Here is a 16,888-nt window from a genome sequence, read left to right as displayed (position 1 = left end):
AATACATCAAATCAAAGGATGGTATTGTGGCTTGGGGGGATTTTTTTTAATATCTGCTACTTGTTGCTAACAACTTGGGATAATTCTTCCTTAATTGTTTAAATTGCTGCACTCACATCTGTAAGTTCAATGAGAATTTATCCATAAACTTCCATAAACCACCTTAAGAAAAAAGTATACCAATGGTTCTGGCACTTGTTTGGTAGTTGCGACACATCTTTTTGAGCTGTTTTCATCTTCTTCCATTTTTCTAGTTTATTTTATTTCCTTCAGCTGTTCTCCTATTACAGCTATCTTCTTATTTTACATTTTTCAAAGAGAAAAATTGAAGCAGTCTCCACATTCCTGCCAGAAAACCCTTGTTTTGACAAGATGATAAATATCTTCATGATAGTTTTACTTCAAGTTCAGCATCTTTTCAGTGAAAATGTTAACACAGTAATACCCAGTAACAACACAATTACGCATTGGGAGAGCACAGATGTTGAGTACTTATATGCACTTCTGCTATAGTACTCTTAATAACATAGTAATGTAACCACATTTTCAGCCTGAGTAAATGTAATTGCTTTCAATGCTATGTTTTCAGAAGGTCAATTTATTCAGCTAATAAAAGCAAAGATATGCAGAATATGCAAAGAATATGCAGAAAGATATGCCTCTGTGTGTGAAACCTGAGGCACCATCCTTTATGATGTACGTACATGGGTGTTTTCAGGGATTGCCAAAGATTTAACACTAACTGAAAGCCAGCGTGGAGAACAAAGAACTGACGGTTTTAGCCTGTAAACAAAGTATCAACAGCTCGCTTTGACTCGCTACCAGCCTGCTTTTACCTTTGGTGCCCGAGGACTTGCAAGACACAGGCTGCACGAGCAAGCAGAGGCCCTGAGGTAGTTTTTTGAGCAGTCCCCCACAGAGACGTCTGTTTTCCTTCAGGGTGGCCCACCCACCTGCAAGGCCCCTTCTTCCATTTATTTTATGAGTGCATTGAGCCCCTGCCCCACAGGGCCTACTGCTCCCGAAGAATCCCTAAGACACCAGACAGCATTGGGACGAGAAGACCCAGCTACGTGAGGTGATTTTTTTTCTTATCAAGCGGAGAGGCAGGTGCCGGGGCTCCTCAGAGGGGACGAGGCGCGAGCGCTGAGCCCCGAAGGGAGGGGGCGGCCCCTCACGCCACAACGGCCACAACGGCCACAACGGCCGACGGCCTCGCAGCCCGCCTTAGCCCCGCTCCTTCCCCCTTCTCTCCTCCGATTGGCTCCTCGGCGCCCATTCTCCACCAATCCCCGACCGCGCTCCGTAAGGCGGCTCCTTCCCCTTCCCGCGCCAGCCGCCGCCTGCGCGCCGCGAGGAGCTGCCGAGCGGGGGCGGGTCAGGGGGAGTTAGCCCCGCCCCCCGCAACGGCCGTCCCGTCCGTCAGCCAAGCAGGCTCGGGATTGGTCGGCGCGAGGGGGCAGAGCTGGACGACGGCTGGCCCCGCCCCCGCGTCTGCCGGGGCCATGGCCAGGCCGGGGGCTGCACGGCCCTGCAAGGTGCGTGCGGGGCGGGGGTCCCGGGGGGAGCGGGGGCGTTCGGAGCCTCTCCGTGTCCGCGGTCGGGTCTCAGCCCTCTCGTCAGGTGCCTCATTGGACCCCTGACTTGCTCCGGTGGGGGGTGGGGGGCGTCCCCGGCGAGTGGGGAGCGGGGCGATCGGCGTAACGGCTCCTGAGGGGGAGTCGGGCCTTCCGGCGCTGAATGCCTTTGCTTGCCGGGGCTTAGCCCAACCACCCTTCCTCAGGGCTCGAAGGGTTTACCTGTGTCGGTAAGGGGCACCGCAGCAGGCTTACTGTTCAAGGGTTCTTCCACCGCGGCGTAGCCGTGGTTTGTGCCGTGACCGTAGTTTATTCTTAAAATCCCCCAAAGTTCAGGTGTGTATTTATCGAGCTTGGTTTCCGTCTGGAACGTATGTTTGCGCGTCAGCCCTTGACCGCGTCATTAAGTGAATTACTGTGTCCGTAGAGTAGTGCGGAAATTCATAAAGCTCCATGCTGTAAAGGTATGGTTTGCGAAATGAAAACTACAAGATTGGGGCCCTAATGGCAGCGGTGGGCCCCGTCCTCGGGCTGAGAGCTGTAAGCTACCTTTAACTGATCTGCCTCAGCAAAAGTTCTTGGAATTAGTGGGCAGTGGTAGTCTTCAATTATGTTGTGGAAGTGCTTCATGAAAATCAACGTATATTTCTGTAATCGGCAGGTACTGTCTTCTGGAAGGCTAACAGGAGCCGCTAAATTAACAAGTGGAAGAAAACAGTAAGACCTTAATCATGAATACTATCTAAGATTGAGTGTACGTGTGAGTGTTTGGGAACCTTGTACTTGTCATACCTCACAACTAGCCAAAAATTCTTTTTATATATCAGAAAACGTTTTTAGCTGAAAGGCAGCACATCAGGTTCTAAGCAGCCCATGAATAGACAGACACAAACTGAATAGAAATTTTGCCTCTAGAAATACAGGGTTGAGTCTCTCTGCGTGTTTTACTAATAAAAGATTGAATTTGTATAGTTACTAGCCGTACATCAGACTTGAGTAAAGACTGAATAAGCTGTTAATATCTGCTAAACATGTTTGTTGCAGCAATGCAAAGTTTTCAGAAGGAGAAAGATATTTTGTTTCTTGATAAAATTAATTTACTTTAGTTTGCTATTACTGAATAAAAGTAAATTTTTTTACTTGGCTGCATATCAAGGAGGTAGTATAAACAGTCAATCTGACTTTTTCAGGTTTGGCATAAGAAAAGGGTGTCATTCAGATGTGGAGTCTGGATACTCTCTCTATTCCACTGACTCTGACGATCAGGTAATTAAATGACTTTTTAATACAGTTATCTCTGTTATCTAAAGAGAAGGGAAATTGGAATACCTTGAATAATAGAAGAAAACCAGGTTAGTTTAGATACTACTGCATCTAGACTAGAATTAGCTCCTGCAAAGCTAGCAAGAGTATCTGTACTGCATCTTGCAGATACATGCAAGTTGACTTTTGTGTGCAGTGAGTTTGGCTCTGATAAATCTCATTAAGGCACAGGATACATTTTGCAAACACAACTGTGCTGTTTATGGACTAGAGTTGACCCTGGCAGAAGTATAGCCATATTTGTTAGGTTTTGTGCTGAAAAGAGTAAGTTGTATGGAGTCGGTGCTGCAGTGCTGTTTTCTGTGTAGTGCTGAGTTAATTATCTCCGAAATAGAAATACACTGTAGAAAATAGCTTAACTGTACATGGAAATAAGAATAAAAACCACACATAGGCAATTACTAAAACACAAAGTCCAGCAAATGGACACGTGTACAAGAACAAAATTTAGGGTTTTTGCAAAGTTTGCGTGTTTGCAAAGCTTCATGTAATTACAAAGTAATACATGGAAAATGACATGTGTTTGCTGGTTATCAGTTGTTCTTTTTCAGGTGACAGAGTGCGGAACACTCACCTCTAAAATAGTAGCTTGGTTTACTGGAAGAAAACAGTGATACTCATTTTCTGACTGCAGTATTCTTTGTGCAGGTTGATACTATTCATAATGGACTTGACCGTTGTGCAGCTTTACTGAAGAATATCTTACAAAGTGAGGCTACAGGTTGTACCTATTGAAAATTTAAGTTATGTTTTTAGTTTTTTGTAAGACTGTTTTGATTTGTTTTGTTGACTAGTTGTTTTTTTTTTTTCAACTAATACTAGGAAGGGAGACTATCCATAAAAAACCTGGGAAAACAGCTTCTGTTAAAATTACTTCCAAGCCTTTGCTAACCAAAGGAAATACTTCCAAGAAGAAAGGGTTGAAAAAAAATATTACTCCTGCCCACGTCCGAAAAGAGATAGGTAAGCGGGCTTTCTTGGGCTTGCTTTTTTCTCAGCCAACATTGAGAGACTCCTCAACTTACTGAGATATAACAAGGCTTCAGATAATTGTTGTTATTTGTTATAGGTTGATCCAGGGCTGGATCCACAAAAGGATGTAGACATTATTTATTGCCTTTTAGAAACCTTAAATGTTTACTAAACAGTTAACTAAAATCCATAAATGTTTAAGCTTCATGTACAAGGAAGAATGTTGAGTGCATTTACAAATACCAACACCAACAAGTTTAGCTGGTAGGAGGTGTGGAGGAGAATGATAATACCCATGCCCCATTTCTTTTGGACAGTGAAACTTTACAGTGCTTGGTCTCCATTTGGGATATACAGCTATAAACTGTCCTGGAGTTAGGTGTCCAGCCAGGCTTTTCTTAAAGATCAGTTTCTGGAAACAGGAAATGTTGCAATAAATAATAAGAACTCAAATGGTTTAGTGGCCAGAGCACTTGAATGGAAAGGTAGATGGAGTGCTGTAGGCTGAGTTGCTCTCAGTTGAAGTATTTCACTTTTTATTAGTGTTTCTCCCTCTCTCTACCCCGTTTCTTTTGTGTGATTTCTAATCCAGTAGACAGGTGGGCCTGTAGACGAGGTGTGTAGCAGAGTGCCTATTTTGTGAATTGTAGAAGGTGAGCACATAGCTGATATCTTTCCAGCACCGTAAAAATACGGAGTTTTAATTAAGTTTTGGAGAGCGCTTTGGTATGGGTTATTCTGAGTGGTTTAAAAGCTTAGGAAGCAGCTAAGCAGAGATTTTAAGAATTGTGTTTTAGAACTGGCCTTCTGTAGGGTTAAATCTTTGTGCTTCCTTCAAGGACAGCTGTCTGTCCAACTGAGTTAGGTTGCTCTGTCTGGAAGAAAAAAATGATGGATTAATTTGCTAGTGAGTAAAAATCTGACTGGAATCTTAGGCCGCAGGGTCTCTTGGTTTTCTTTTTCAAAGGAACCTGCCAGAGTCTGCCTGACAACACAACGGGTTTGTGTAGATCGAGAAGACAGACAGCTTCAGCTGGGTCTTTTGTTCTTTCTTTCTCTATAGTGCCAATATCAAATAGAAAACTTGCCTCGTCCACCACACCTTCGACTGAGAAAGAACTTTCCAGTGCAGCACAAAAACAGATGGTTCAACCAATTCATGTGCCTTGCAGTCAACACTCTCCTGTGATGCATCAGAAACTGTGCGAGCATGTGCAAACTCAGATGTCTCTGATAACTGGCCAACCACCACAGAACAGTAATGAAATTCTTACTGTAACTCCTTTTCCTACCTCAAATCACGGTTAGTAGAACTATTAATATAGAGCCTGCTATTTTACTGTATGAGTTTTGCCCAAAATTGCCCTGATCTATGAGTGTTCTTTTCTTTTAGGATGTCAAAATGTTACAGCTTTTAATTATCGATTACCTACCTCCACATCAGCTCTGTCCCTGCAGCATTCAGCTAATCCCTTATCTACTCAGTCAGTAAGTAGAAGTATGATTCTGACTATTAATAAAGGTTTTTAATTAGCACTGCCTATTTATTTATGCATTTATTTGTGTAGGTTTTCTTGGGTTTATGTAATAATTTTCCTTAAAGAAAAAATGTGCATATTTCAGCCTACAGTGATGAACAGAATAAATGATGAGAGAAAATACTGCTGTTTAAAATACAATTTATGTAGACACCAAAAAATGAAATTAGAGGCATTTCAACTGGCAGCTTATTTCTGAATGGTGAATACTGTAATGGACAGCAATCATGGAAGGTGCAGGAAATTACTGGTTACTGTTGATAATTACATTCTCAGTAATGCACGTTAGGATCATTAACCAACTCCTGATAAAAGAAATCATATCTCATATGTAGCTTTTCCCTGCCAATGATTAAGTTGATTATTTCTTCAGACACTGTGTATTATCTTAGAGCCACGTTTTAAAATACTTGTGTATTTCAGGGTGTAGAATAGAACTAATGGAGAGTACCAACTGCCACCTTGGGAAATGTGGTAAAGGGCTTGCACCTTGAAACTGTAAGACCGTAGACTTACCTTCCATCTGCAGGTAGTCCATACATAGCTAGTGCTGTGCTTGGCTTTTAAGAAATTAATCTACTTAAAATATTGAAAGGTAACAGTGTTGTCTTGTATTTCTTTCTTCCCTGTTCTGGTTTGATTCAAGGAATGAGCGTTCATAACGCAAAAAACCAAAACCAAAACACTGCTGAGGTGTTTTCTTTACAGACAAGCTGAAAAAGAACGGTGCTTTAATGTTGCCAATAACATTTAAGATAAAGGTAATCTAAACCAGGTTTACATTTTAATTACTCCTTAACATACTTGAAAATTGTGCAATTAATGAGTTGTAGTTACTTTTACAATTTGCAAAGAATGATCAAGGCTACATTGAGTCAGACAAGGGTGGTGTTTTGTTTTTTTTTTAAGAATTAAAAAAAATCATGTTAACTTATTGTTTAATATGAATATTTTTTATGCAGGATGTTCCTGTAGACAGTGGCAATGAATGTGTGCCAGAGATGGGAGGACCTGTGGTTTGCCCGGTGGTTTCTGCTGCTTCTACTACTGCTGCTCAAATACAGTCTGCCGCTGCTCTTCCTAGTGTGATCCCTTGTATGGCATCAGGTGCATCAAGTAACTCTGCAGTGCCTACATTCATCCCATCATCTTCTGGCAGAGAGATGACCCCAAACCACGAGCAACAGATAAAAGAAGCAGATTTGATAAGATGCATACAAGCTCACCTAGCCCTGTTAAAATCACATGAAATGATGAATGGCAGGACTGAACAGAAGCGCCATCATCATTGTCCAACAAAACATAATGCTTCAAGTAACAAGGAGGAGGATACTTCTGAAGAACACAGTGAGGACATGGTCAATGAAGAAGATGAAGTGAATGTACTTGACATAGCCCCAGTGAGAGATACAAGCTATAAGACAAGTTTTGTGAAGAAGGTTCTAAAATCTAGAAAAGAAAGTCCAGAAGAAACAGCCCATAAAGTTAAGACTGTAAAATATCTTCTGGGAGAGCTTAGAGCACTGATAACAGATCAAGGTGAGGACATTTTCATAGTGCAGTAGAGTGATTACATACAAATAACACAAGAGCTGCATTAAATGAGTGAGCACTTCAGTTTCTGGAAGTTTTACTTGTCAGATGATACGTGACATTTTAGAGTGGTTTTCCACAAATGTAATAGCTTCATGTTTTACTCTGGACAAGTATTAAATTATTTTTTGGAGTATTTTAACGTCATTGTAACAGCTAGGATAAAGATCGTTCTCATTTCATATAGTGTTTTCCCCTGAGAAAGGGAGCAGCGTAGACAGATTGCAACAGCAGTCCCACCAAGGTTGGTCAGAGAGATGGTGGGTTGTGATTTATCAGGAACCTAAAGCATAGTTTTCATAGTCAAGCTTAAAAATTTTAGATAAATAAATATAGTTAAAATAAAGATGAGGTTTTCTTGAAAAAAAGTAGATACTATTATATCACTTTGTAGATTGCTTAATAGTGTGTAGAATCTTACTGTTATATTACAGGTTTATATGTTTATGGAGTCTTTTTTTCCCTCACCTCTTGCAGATGATTCGGAAATGTTAAGGTTGATGAGTGAAATAGAAGACTGCATATCATTGCTCCCAGCCGTAGTGGGAAGCACAAATATACAAGCTGAAATAGCACTAGCTTTACAGCCTCTCAGAAGTGAAAATGCCCAGCTGCGTAGGTGAGTAACTCATCAGTGATTCTGTATTTACTGCAGATGCACCTAAAGCATCTTTAACTGGTCTGTTCTAAATTGCATATTTTGTCATTGTTATGGTGTGTTATGGCCCTTTCATTCTTGTCTGTGCAGTATTTATACATTAGAAAGTGTATTGGTTAGGCTGTATAGTTTAATAAATAATTAACACATAGCAAGACTTCAGTTAATACTGATGTTTTAGTAGCATCAGTTACATTGTGATTGGGCCTTTGTCTAGGTGGGATCAAGGTATCATTCTCTCTGAAAACTGCAGTATCAGAACAGTTAGCCTGCTTATATTCTTTTTGTAGTGTATTCTCAAATGCAAAAATGTCTCTCATTTCGGGGGAGCTCTCAAATATGTAACTGGGTAGCACTTTACTTCAAAACAGAGGGAAAGATATTTACCAGAACTTACAAAGGGTCTTCTGCGTTGAAGAAATATAGGAATCTAAGAAAAATGTGTTATTAAAACTTTTTTGTATTTTTGAAACATTCTGTGACATTTAATTCTCAGTAGCAACTTATTACCAAACTAATTTAAAATGCAGTTGTTTTGAACTTACTCTGAGCTTTCTGAATTTGTGCTTTTTCACAATTCACATTTAGGAGACTAAGAATATTAAACCAGCAACTCAGGGAACAAGAAAGAAGTGAGAAGACATCTGGACAGAGCTGCAACTATGAATGTAAAGTACTAATAGAGAATGATGCTTGTTAGGGTCGTTTTTGTTAAAGCTTTATTTAAACAGATACAGACATATAAATATATAGATATATAAATAAAAAATAGCAGTATGTATTGTGGCCTTTAGTGGCAACTGAACTAAGTGTTGTGGGTCTAATCATGCAATTGCATTTGCATGGATTCTTGTGCCTGTTTAGACTCCGCATAGCGAGACTCAGCTCTTCAGCTGCCGAGCAGATTATTTATCCTTATGTGCCTCTTAAAATGAAGATGACATATTAGATAATTAAAAAGAAAGCTTGAGTTTTGTCTTGCTGCTTCAAAAACCCCTTCTTGGTAATATGAATTTTGCTTACAGATAGATTATTTAAAAACTTAGTTTGAATTAGAAATTCAAACAGTACCACATAAAACGCTTAAACCTTTTATGTTTTACTTTTGGTAGTGGTTTCTTTGCAGTCCTTGAATATGATGCTCCAGAGTCAATTGAAAGAATCACTGAAAGGCCTTGAGTCACTGCAGGCTAAAAATGAAGAACTGATTAAAATAATAGAAAGTCAGAAAGAAGAAAATAAACATCTTGCAAAATATATTCAAGATAAAGAAGAAGAATTGCTTGAAAACAAACAGCATTATGACATTCATTCCACCAAGCTCAAGATTGGTATGTGTTTTGCATTTGTTTATTCTTCATTTAGTGTTTTAAAAATTGAAAGAAATAATTAGGTAAATTCTTTTTGGCATTTTAGAAGTGGAAGAGGCATTAGCAAACATGAAGAGCCTTCAGTTTAAGCTGGAAGCTTCAGAGAAAGAAAATAAGATTTTGGGCATAACGTTACGTCAGCGTGATGCAGAAGTTAACAGACTGCGTGAATTAACCAGGTGCTATTGGCTAAGCTATTTTTTTGCCTATTGATATCACTTTTATTTTTTTTTTCTCCGTACTTTGGATTATTGTAATCTTAGTATCTGGGTAGTAGGAGGTCATGTAGGCTAAAACTTCTCTTTGTAGTTACTTTTACTGCAATGGTGCTATAATTTTGTTAAAACACACTTGTCATGCTCCATGACTTGAGTTCTGTTGTAAAGTAAAATGCTATCTGCCATAACTTGTGTGAAGTTTTAACTCTTAATAGCAGACCTGCCAACAAGGAACTCCATGGAAAGTGCATGGACCTGAAAACCTACTGATATTTCCCTTGAAGCTGTAGAATTTGGAAACTAACTCTTAAACTGAATTAAGGAGGGAAATTTTCTTTCTTTCTTTACACTGGTTCAGAAATTGGTCTGTTTTGAGAAGAACTCACAGAAAGATCCGTCTTCAGAACCCACAGCAAACTCTTCATGTGGGAAAGAGCAGTCCTTTCTTTAACTGTACACACATTTGAAGTAGATTATGCCCAGGTATTAATTATGGGTAAAGGTGGGAGTTCTTGGATCACTGAGTGAAGGTGGTGTTATTCACAGTTTTTTAGAACTATTACTGTGAATTTATTTCATCATGGTCTTCTATGATGAATATAGTGGCAAGCTGGGAGACTTCAATAGCTTTTTGCACATGCAAAGTGGTATGTACATAAAATTTGTTGGGACATGATGTGCACAGGAAGTTAAACTGTTGTCTGTCTTGTTTATAGTTGATACAGATTGGAATGGCAGAATATTTCTAATCAACACTCCAGATTCTTTAGTAGAAGTTTAGACATGTTACACACTTCTGTGACTACTATACTGACCACCAGATGGTAGTATAATGATGTCTTATTACATGTGTATATGTATATGCTATATACGTAAGCATTTAAGCATTCATTTATTTTGATGTACAAAGCAGAAAATGAGAATTATTTCTTCTGTTATAATCTTTTATTTAGATGCAATAGGAAGGAAATTGATAAAAAATTTCTCACTGATTTTGGTAACTTTCTATATGCTTTTTAACAGTTTCTTGACATCAGTTTATTTCATTTTGTAGTACTCAAAGCAGGTAAATCAGGAATAATCTCAAGAACTTCATTGGGTTGTGCTATTTTAGTTATTTTATAAGCACATTGAGCTGAGCTGAAGAAAGAAATTTAAGAAACTTGGAATTGGTTCACATTTATACTACATTTTATGACAACATGTAGAAAGAATTGCAACTTTGCCACAGTCTGATAAATCTAATGTTTTGGTGTTACATAAACATTTTAAACTATTTTTTTAGTGACTATTTTAAAATCTGATTAATTGATCTTGTCTTAACAGAAACTTGCAGGGCAGTATGGCCAAGCTTCTGTCTGACCTCACAGTAGACAACATTAGACCCAAACCTGAAAAAGGTCTCTCGAAGGCTCTTTTGGAAGACCATGAAAAGCAGATGCAACCTGATCTGTTTCCTGGGAGTACTTCAGTAATGACTTACCTTAAAAAATTAGAAATGGATCATATTTTGACAGATGCAGAACTTCACTTCTCAAATAAAAATGGAGAATTAGAAATGCAAAATCTAGCCTATGAGAAGTTTGCTGCTGAAGGAAGTAAAATAAACAGTACGTTCTCAGAAGGAACGTCAGCTCCCAGAATACTACTAACCTCACTGAAGCAAGATGCAGAAACAGTTAGTGATTCTGGGACTTTACTAGGTGACCAAAACAAGTTGGATGAGACTGTTTATATTCCATTGACTAGCAATGCCTCTAAAAAACAGCAGCCAATCTATGAAAGAACTGGTGTGCTACCCCAAAGTAGAGGGGCTTATAAGATGTTGGACTACCACTGTGAGATCTCAAACTCTGTGCAGCAGAATGGATGTGAGATATCAAAGGATCTAACTATTGTGGATAAATTAAGTGCTGCGTACAATGTGAAAAAGACTATGGAAAACATGCCTGAAGTTACAGGGGATGAAGTAAAGCCAGAAGGAGACAAAGTCCAAATGAGGCCAAAAGGCACTCCAAGTGGAGCTGCAAAAGACTTCACAGATAAATCAGACCAACCTCAGCCTGGTGCATACCCTCGCATGCCGATGCTATTTCCAAAAGAGATTTCTCAGAAAAAAGGCAGTGAAATAGCTGATTTTAGTTCCATTTCATTTGATGATATATCAGGAAAGTCTGAGTGGAGTGCATCCTCTTTCTCAACATTTACTTCTCGAGATGAAGAGGACTTTAAGAATAGCTTAGCAGCCTTGGATGCCAACATAGCTAGGTTACAAAGAACTCTGCAAAATAGCATTATGAAACAATGAGGAAACAAAATGGGGTGCACTTGTTTGGATTATTTAGGTTTTTCTGAAGTATATTAATAAGTATGGTAATGATACAAATACTTGTATTTTTTGGTATGAAATTACTTGTTCCTAGCTGTTTAAATTATGGTGGGATTTGTTCCTCATTAAGCTGTGGTGCTGCTTCCCTTGTTGTGTACAACTTGAAATAACTGGTATAAATGCCTTTTTTTTTTTTTTAATTATGATTTAGGTTTATACTGTTTAATTGCAAAATTAATTCTTAGAACAACACTTGATAACTATTTAAGAAACCGATGTGCTGTTGTCAATACAGTTTTTCTATTAAATGATAAAGTACACATGCATGCTTTTTCTGCATGCTTTTTCTAAGTAGTAAGAACAGCATTGAGAGATGCATTTGAAGTCAGTTATAGATGTGATAAAGAGAAATTTTTATTTCATTATAATTTGACTGTTATAAAATTGGATGCATAGTTATTTTCCTTGGTTATGACCATGTGTTTCAAGAAACTAGCTCCTGGTTCTGGTTCACCACGAATGTGTGCAAACAGTAGTGTCAACATCAAAGAAACAGGTGAAGAGGACTGCTTATTCAGCTGCATTGCTTCTTAATCCAAATTGGGTTTAATCAAGAAGTGGGAATTTAACTGATGAAAGTGGAGCTGCCTTGAACATAAAAAGTGTTCTGACTTGACTGGGTAGGTCTCTTCAAGTTGTTTTGTTGTTTTGGGGTTTGGGTTTTTTTGAGAGAGGAACTTAAGTGCAGAAGGCTAAATTAAACTTCCTTCTTTACTCTTCCCACCTCCCCCCCCCCCCCCAAGGAACAATTGCAAGGTACCATACCTGGGTAAGAGGCTCCGCAGGTAGAGGCCAGGGAAGAGCTAGCTACAGAGCAGCTCTGCAGGAACGTTTAGAGTTACAATTGCTAAGTCAGGATCATGCCGTTCCAAAAAAAAAAAAAAAAAAAAATGCAGCTACCGTATGGGATTTGCAGTGTATGGTAAATCCTATAAAATGAAGTAATCCTTTTTTGCTCATCACTGGTAAAACTCAAATTTTCAGTTTTGAGCATTGTACTTGAAGAAAGAAGTTGATTAAGTGGAGATTCCAGATGAAGGCAAGAAAAGATCCATCAAAGTTCTCTTCTTTTCTACAATTCTGTTTTAGGTCACAGTTTTTACAAATGTTTGATTTTATGTAAACTAAAAGAGAATGTAGTAGCAGTGGATAAATGCAGGACAGACTGATGCCGAGAAAGAGAAGCAGTAAGAGGCTTCAGCTGACACAAAGGAGACAAATTGTTGAGGTGTTGTCGTGGTTTAACCCCTGTTAGCACTGTACCAGCTACTAGGAAGACAGTTAACTCTATCCCAGCTGAAACCAGGACAGGTGTCAAACATCTATTGGGCATAAATACAGAGAGTCTGGACTGAATCGCCCAAACTGGCTCTCGCAGGAATGGGAGTGGAGGGGGGAATGATTCCAGTCCGTTGTTCTCCTTGACAGGACTTTCCAGATCTCAATGTCAAGAATACGAGTCATGCAAGTTTTTAAGTTACAGGTATGAGAAGGTAGTGTTACTGCTACTGTTCTGTTCCTCTTACACCCTTAGCAGTGCTTGAATGCTGTTTTTCATGACTCATGGTTTTTCAGGGAAGTATCTTTGGAAAGGGAGCAGTAGTATAAGGACCTGAATTTAAGACTGCTTTTTCTACGGTGTTGCTTTTTGCTTTTTTTTTTTTTTTTTTTTTTCTCCTAGAAAACATTACTGTGCTTCCTGGTCCTGGCCTTTTCTTTTATGTTACCATGTAGGACAAAAGTCTCGAGTTTTACCACTTTGAAGAATTTTATTTTATTTCCATGGTTAGTTGCTTGAATGAACACGTTTTAAAGTTAGGGCACTATCCATACATTGTGCTGCGGAGCAGTTCTGTGATTATTTTAGTTACTGGTAACTGAGCAATAAAAAGGTATGAAGACAACACATACTACAGAAGATGCCAACTGGCACTCCTGCTTCAAAAAAGGAAAGTTAGACTAAATAGTGACTTCAGTGATTTAGAATGCTTTTAAGGCTTGGCCTGGATTTCTTACTACTCTCCACACTACTCGTGCTCAGATTCAAAATAAGGTTGATGGTATGAAAGTGAACAGGTTTTAATTAAATATTTACAAGCAGGTTCAGTGTAGAAGCAAAGCAAGATTTAAATTATGATTATGGCGTGAATTAAAGACAAGCTACAATAAATTCAAGTCTTTAAAACTCACGAGAAGGCTGAAAAAGATTGAAAGAATATTCATTAGTAGACAAATTAATTCAGTTTTCTTCTTGCAGCTAGGACTTACTCCATTTGAAGGAGGATATTTGTCCTGGCCAAAGCTGCATAAAGCAGCTGTGGTGTCAAGATGCCCAAGCACGTTCTCGCATTGAGAGCATTTACATTCATTTTTATCTCAATGGGTGAAGATGTTACACCATCTTACTTGTGTCCTGTTCATCATTACAAAGTTAGTTCTATCAAAGCATGAGATGACTACTGGGAAACCCTTTTGGGGATAATGAGATATGAGCAGGTTTGTAATGTGTATCCTGCTCTTAGAAGGAGGAGAAGCTAAGAAGGAAGAAACAGGAGGAAGGAGTCTTCTTTAATACAGTTCTTTGTTTTGTACTCAGACATGTCAATCAGAGCTCTAGCAACTTTAAATGAAATTCATAATGCCCATATAAGGGAAATTTTGTATGTGCAGTGTTGTGGAAGCAAAAGCCACCAAGATCAGGTATCTAAGTCTTTAAAAGGTGGGAAACGCTTCCAGGATTCAACTCAAGACAAGGGCATTGAAACTGTGGAAGTCAGCATAACTCTAGTCTTCGGATAGGCTCAGTAGAAGACAAATCATGGTAACATCTCTTACAAACTTGTTCTTTTAATGTGTTGTATGTAGTAAATAATCCCTACAAAAAATAAAGGAAGTCCTAGAACTTGCACATTTTGTCACATACATATTTGGACCACCCCAATTTGCATAGTCTTGGAAGTACATAGTAAATAAGATCCCAAGTGACTGAGTGGAAAGAAATATTTATCTTTGGTGCATAAAAAAGCTTAAAAGTTATTTCTTATCCCTGTAGTAACAAGGTAGAAATCACTATGGATCAAAGGCATCACCTTTGTCAACACCAATGCTTGGAACATTGGAGTAGCTCATACTGCAGTATACACTGTTGCTCTTCACCAGTCAGGATATGAAAAGTGCTTGTCATTGCATAAATTGGGAGTTACTAGGATTCATCCTTGTTACAAGCAAGTAGACCTCAGGCCTGTGTCTTTCGTAGACTGAGATACATTCCTCTCCATAGTACTTTTAAGAACTTTTCAACTGATTGAGCTACCTGGCTAGATTCTAACACCAAACTTTGTTTCCCCGCCAGCCCTGGTTACACTTGCAAAAACCGTAACTTTCTATTTGGAAGCAGGACAGAATTTTACTTGTGTAAATCCAGCACTCATGCCAACCACTCCAATAACAGCAATACAGTCTTCCTTTGACTTCTGGTTTTGGACACATCCCTACAAGGCACAGTCATGACAGGTAGAGGAGTCAAAGTGTATTTGCGACAGAATTCAAGTTCCATTTCTGTTCCAGGTTTGTTAAGGATACTTTAGGATAGCTTGGAAGGGGCGAGAGAATACAGTAACGAATTGGGCCACAGTGTCAACTATGCAACTCATTTTTGTGTTGCATATGGAATTTTGCTGTTGTTTCTAAGGAAAAAAAGGTAGTATTTAAATTCAGGTAGATACATTGTCTCAGAAGAGCATGGACCTTACTCAGAGCTGAAGGATCAGACAAAGGGCAACCAGCTGTGGTGCCTCAGCTTCTGTAGCGAGGAGGTGATGTTTGAATGAGCAAGGTTAACAGCAGCATAAACAGCTATGAGATATCAGAGACAGTTCAAAAAGGAACCATCTCCATGTCCGAAGGCACGGAGACACCTGCTGTTTCACTGTGATCATGGAAAAAACAGCTTAAGATTTTCTTCCACTGTATTGGAAGTAGTTATAAAATAAGTTATAGTATATTTTCAGTATTTACAAAGATTTACAATCGAACCTTATGATGCCAAGTTGAGAAAAGTGCAACTAGTTGGGCTGAGGAGTTTTTATCACAGGTAGCTATCTGATCATACAGCCGAACAACTATTCAGCAGAACTTTCCAGCTTGGCCAGCAAAGCTGGTTTCAGGTTCTGTCCATCATGGTATCAGCTTCCACATATAAGGGATATATGAAATTTGAATATTCAGGATGAAATCATTGTTCTATCTTCAGTAATAGCTGCTTTGAAACATGTCTCCTGTTCCAAGGATTAATTTACAAGGAACAGCTCAGCAGCTGCAACTTCAGTGATCACGTAGCCTCCTGTAGATTTTTCTTGTAGCCACAGAGAGAAGATACAGGAGTTTCATTTTTACAAACCATGTTCTGTGAAGTTGACATCTGTGCTTTCTGGTGATGTGGAAAGGAAAGGAACTCTTAAAATATGTTTCGTCAACCTCTTAACAGTCATTTTCCTTTTATGAACCCTTTTTCTTATGGAAAAGGGAAAGATTGGGCAATACCCTGGAATCCAGGATACTTGAGTTTAACCCATATATAATTCCCTGCTCTGACTTCTTGAGCAATGAGTGTCTATAGTCCAGTGCCTCATTCAAAGAACTGGAGAATGGTGATAGCTCCCTGCAGACACGAAAGATTGCTGCCTTACTACTGTGTCCAAGTCGATCAAAGACTTCATAAGGAACACAGATGCCTTACATGCTGAAGTGAAGCCAGTGCTGCATCTGCGTGTGTAAATAAGCTACCTGGGACACCACTTGTGGTCAAGTGGCAACATCATTCAGCTCTGTATGGAAGGAAGGTTTTACAGCTCACAGTGCATTTTGCAAAGTAACAGTGATTGCTACTGGTACCTCAAGTAACTTTCTTAAGTCTTTGACTTATGCAGGCATCCTTAACAAGGGTGAATTTTTTTTCCTTAGAAGGGAAAGAAACATTTCCCTGGTTAGAATCTGGCTGGTTAAATCAGAGAAACAGATTAAGGAAAAAAAAAAAATAGGTTTAGTCACTTCAATAATCTCCCCAAATAAGGCAGAGGATTATTCAAGTTTGAATGGCCCAGCCAGGACAGGTCTGCACACCTACCACCACACCAGAACCAGAATCTACAAGGAGAGTTGAGAATGTCAAGTCAGCTTTGGGGTATTAAAGTGGGTATGACAGACAATTCAGTCCAAACACAGATTTAGCTCTAAACGATCCTAGGTAGA

The 16,888-nt window shown here is 39.1% G+C and overlaps 1 protein-coding gene across 6 annotated transcripts; it reads left to right on the top strand.

Moving 5' to 3' along the window:
- The first annotated feature begins 1,502 nt into the window (after positions 1 to 1,502).
- CCDC14 (coiled-coil domain containing 14) lies at positions 1,503 to 14,546 on the top strand. Of its 6 annotated transcripts, none has more exons than XM_052792641.1 (14): positions 1,503 to 1,538; positions 2,239 to 2,294; positions 2,768 to 2,843; positions 3,549 to 3,609; positions 3,723 to 3,863; positions 4,936 to 5,175; positions 5,266 to 5,360; positions 6,373 to 6,949; positions 7,481 to 7,622; positions 8,250 to 8,329; positions 8,774 to 8,992; positions 9,078 to 9,210; positions 10,576 to 12,866; positions 12,950 to 14,546. In XM_052792641.1, exons 1-13 carry the CDS (start codon positions 1,506 to 1,508, stop codon positions 11,555 to 11,557), a joined length of 2,835 nt encoding a protein of 944 aa, XP_052648601.1. In that variant the 5' UTR covers positions 1,503 to 1,505; the 3' UTR covers positions 11,558 to 12,866; positions 12,950 to 14,546. The 6 variants fall into 6 exon arrangements, with proteins under 6 accessions (XP_052648601.1, XP_052648600.1, XP_052648599.1 ...); XM_052792640.1 differs by having other exon boundaries at positions 3,549 to 3,621; positions 10,576 to 12,258; positions 13,067 to 14,546; XM_052792639.1 differs by having other exon boundaries at positions 3,549 to 3,621.
- The last annotated feature ends 2,342 nt before the right edge of the window (positions 14,547 to 16,888 follow it).

The sequence above is a fragment of the Harpia harpyja genome, chromosome 7 (genome assembly GCF_026419915.1).
Source record: "Harpia harpyja isolate bHarHar1 chromosome 7, bHarHar1 primary haplotype, whole genome shotgun sequence".
Taxonomy (NCBI): domain Eukaryota; kingdom Metazoa; phylum Chordata; class Aves; order Accipitriformes; family Accipitridae; genus Harpia; species Harpia harpyja.
This window is presented reverse-complemented; position numbering and strand designations above follow the sequence as displayed.

Excerpts from the sequence above, each read along its gene's own strand:
- CCDC14 (XM_052792640.1), top strand. The coding sequence starts at position 1,506 with ATGGCCAGGCCGGGGGCTGCACGGCCCTGCAAG. Across the intron at positions 1,539-2,238 it reads GGGCTGCACGGCCCTGCAAG|GTACTGTCTTCTGGAAGGCT; the intron begins GTGCGTGCGGGG and ends TGTAATCGGCAG. Across the intron at positions 2,844-3,548 it reads CCACTGACTCTGACGATCAG|GTTGATACTATTCATAATGG; the intron begins GTAATTAAATGA and ends TTCTTTGTGCAG.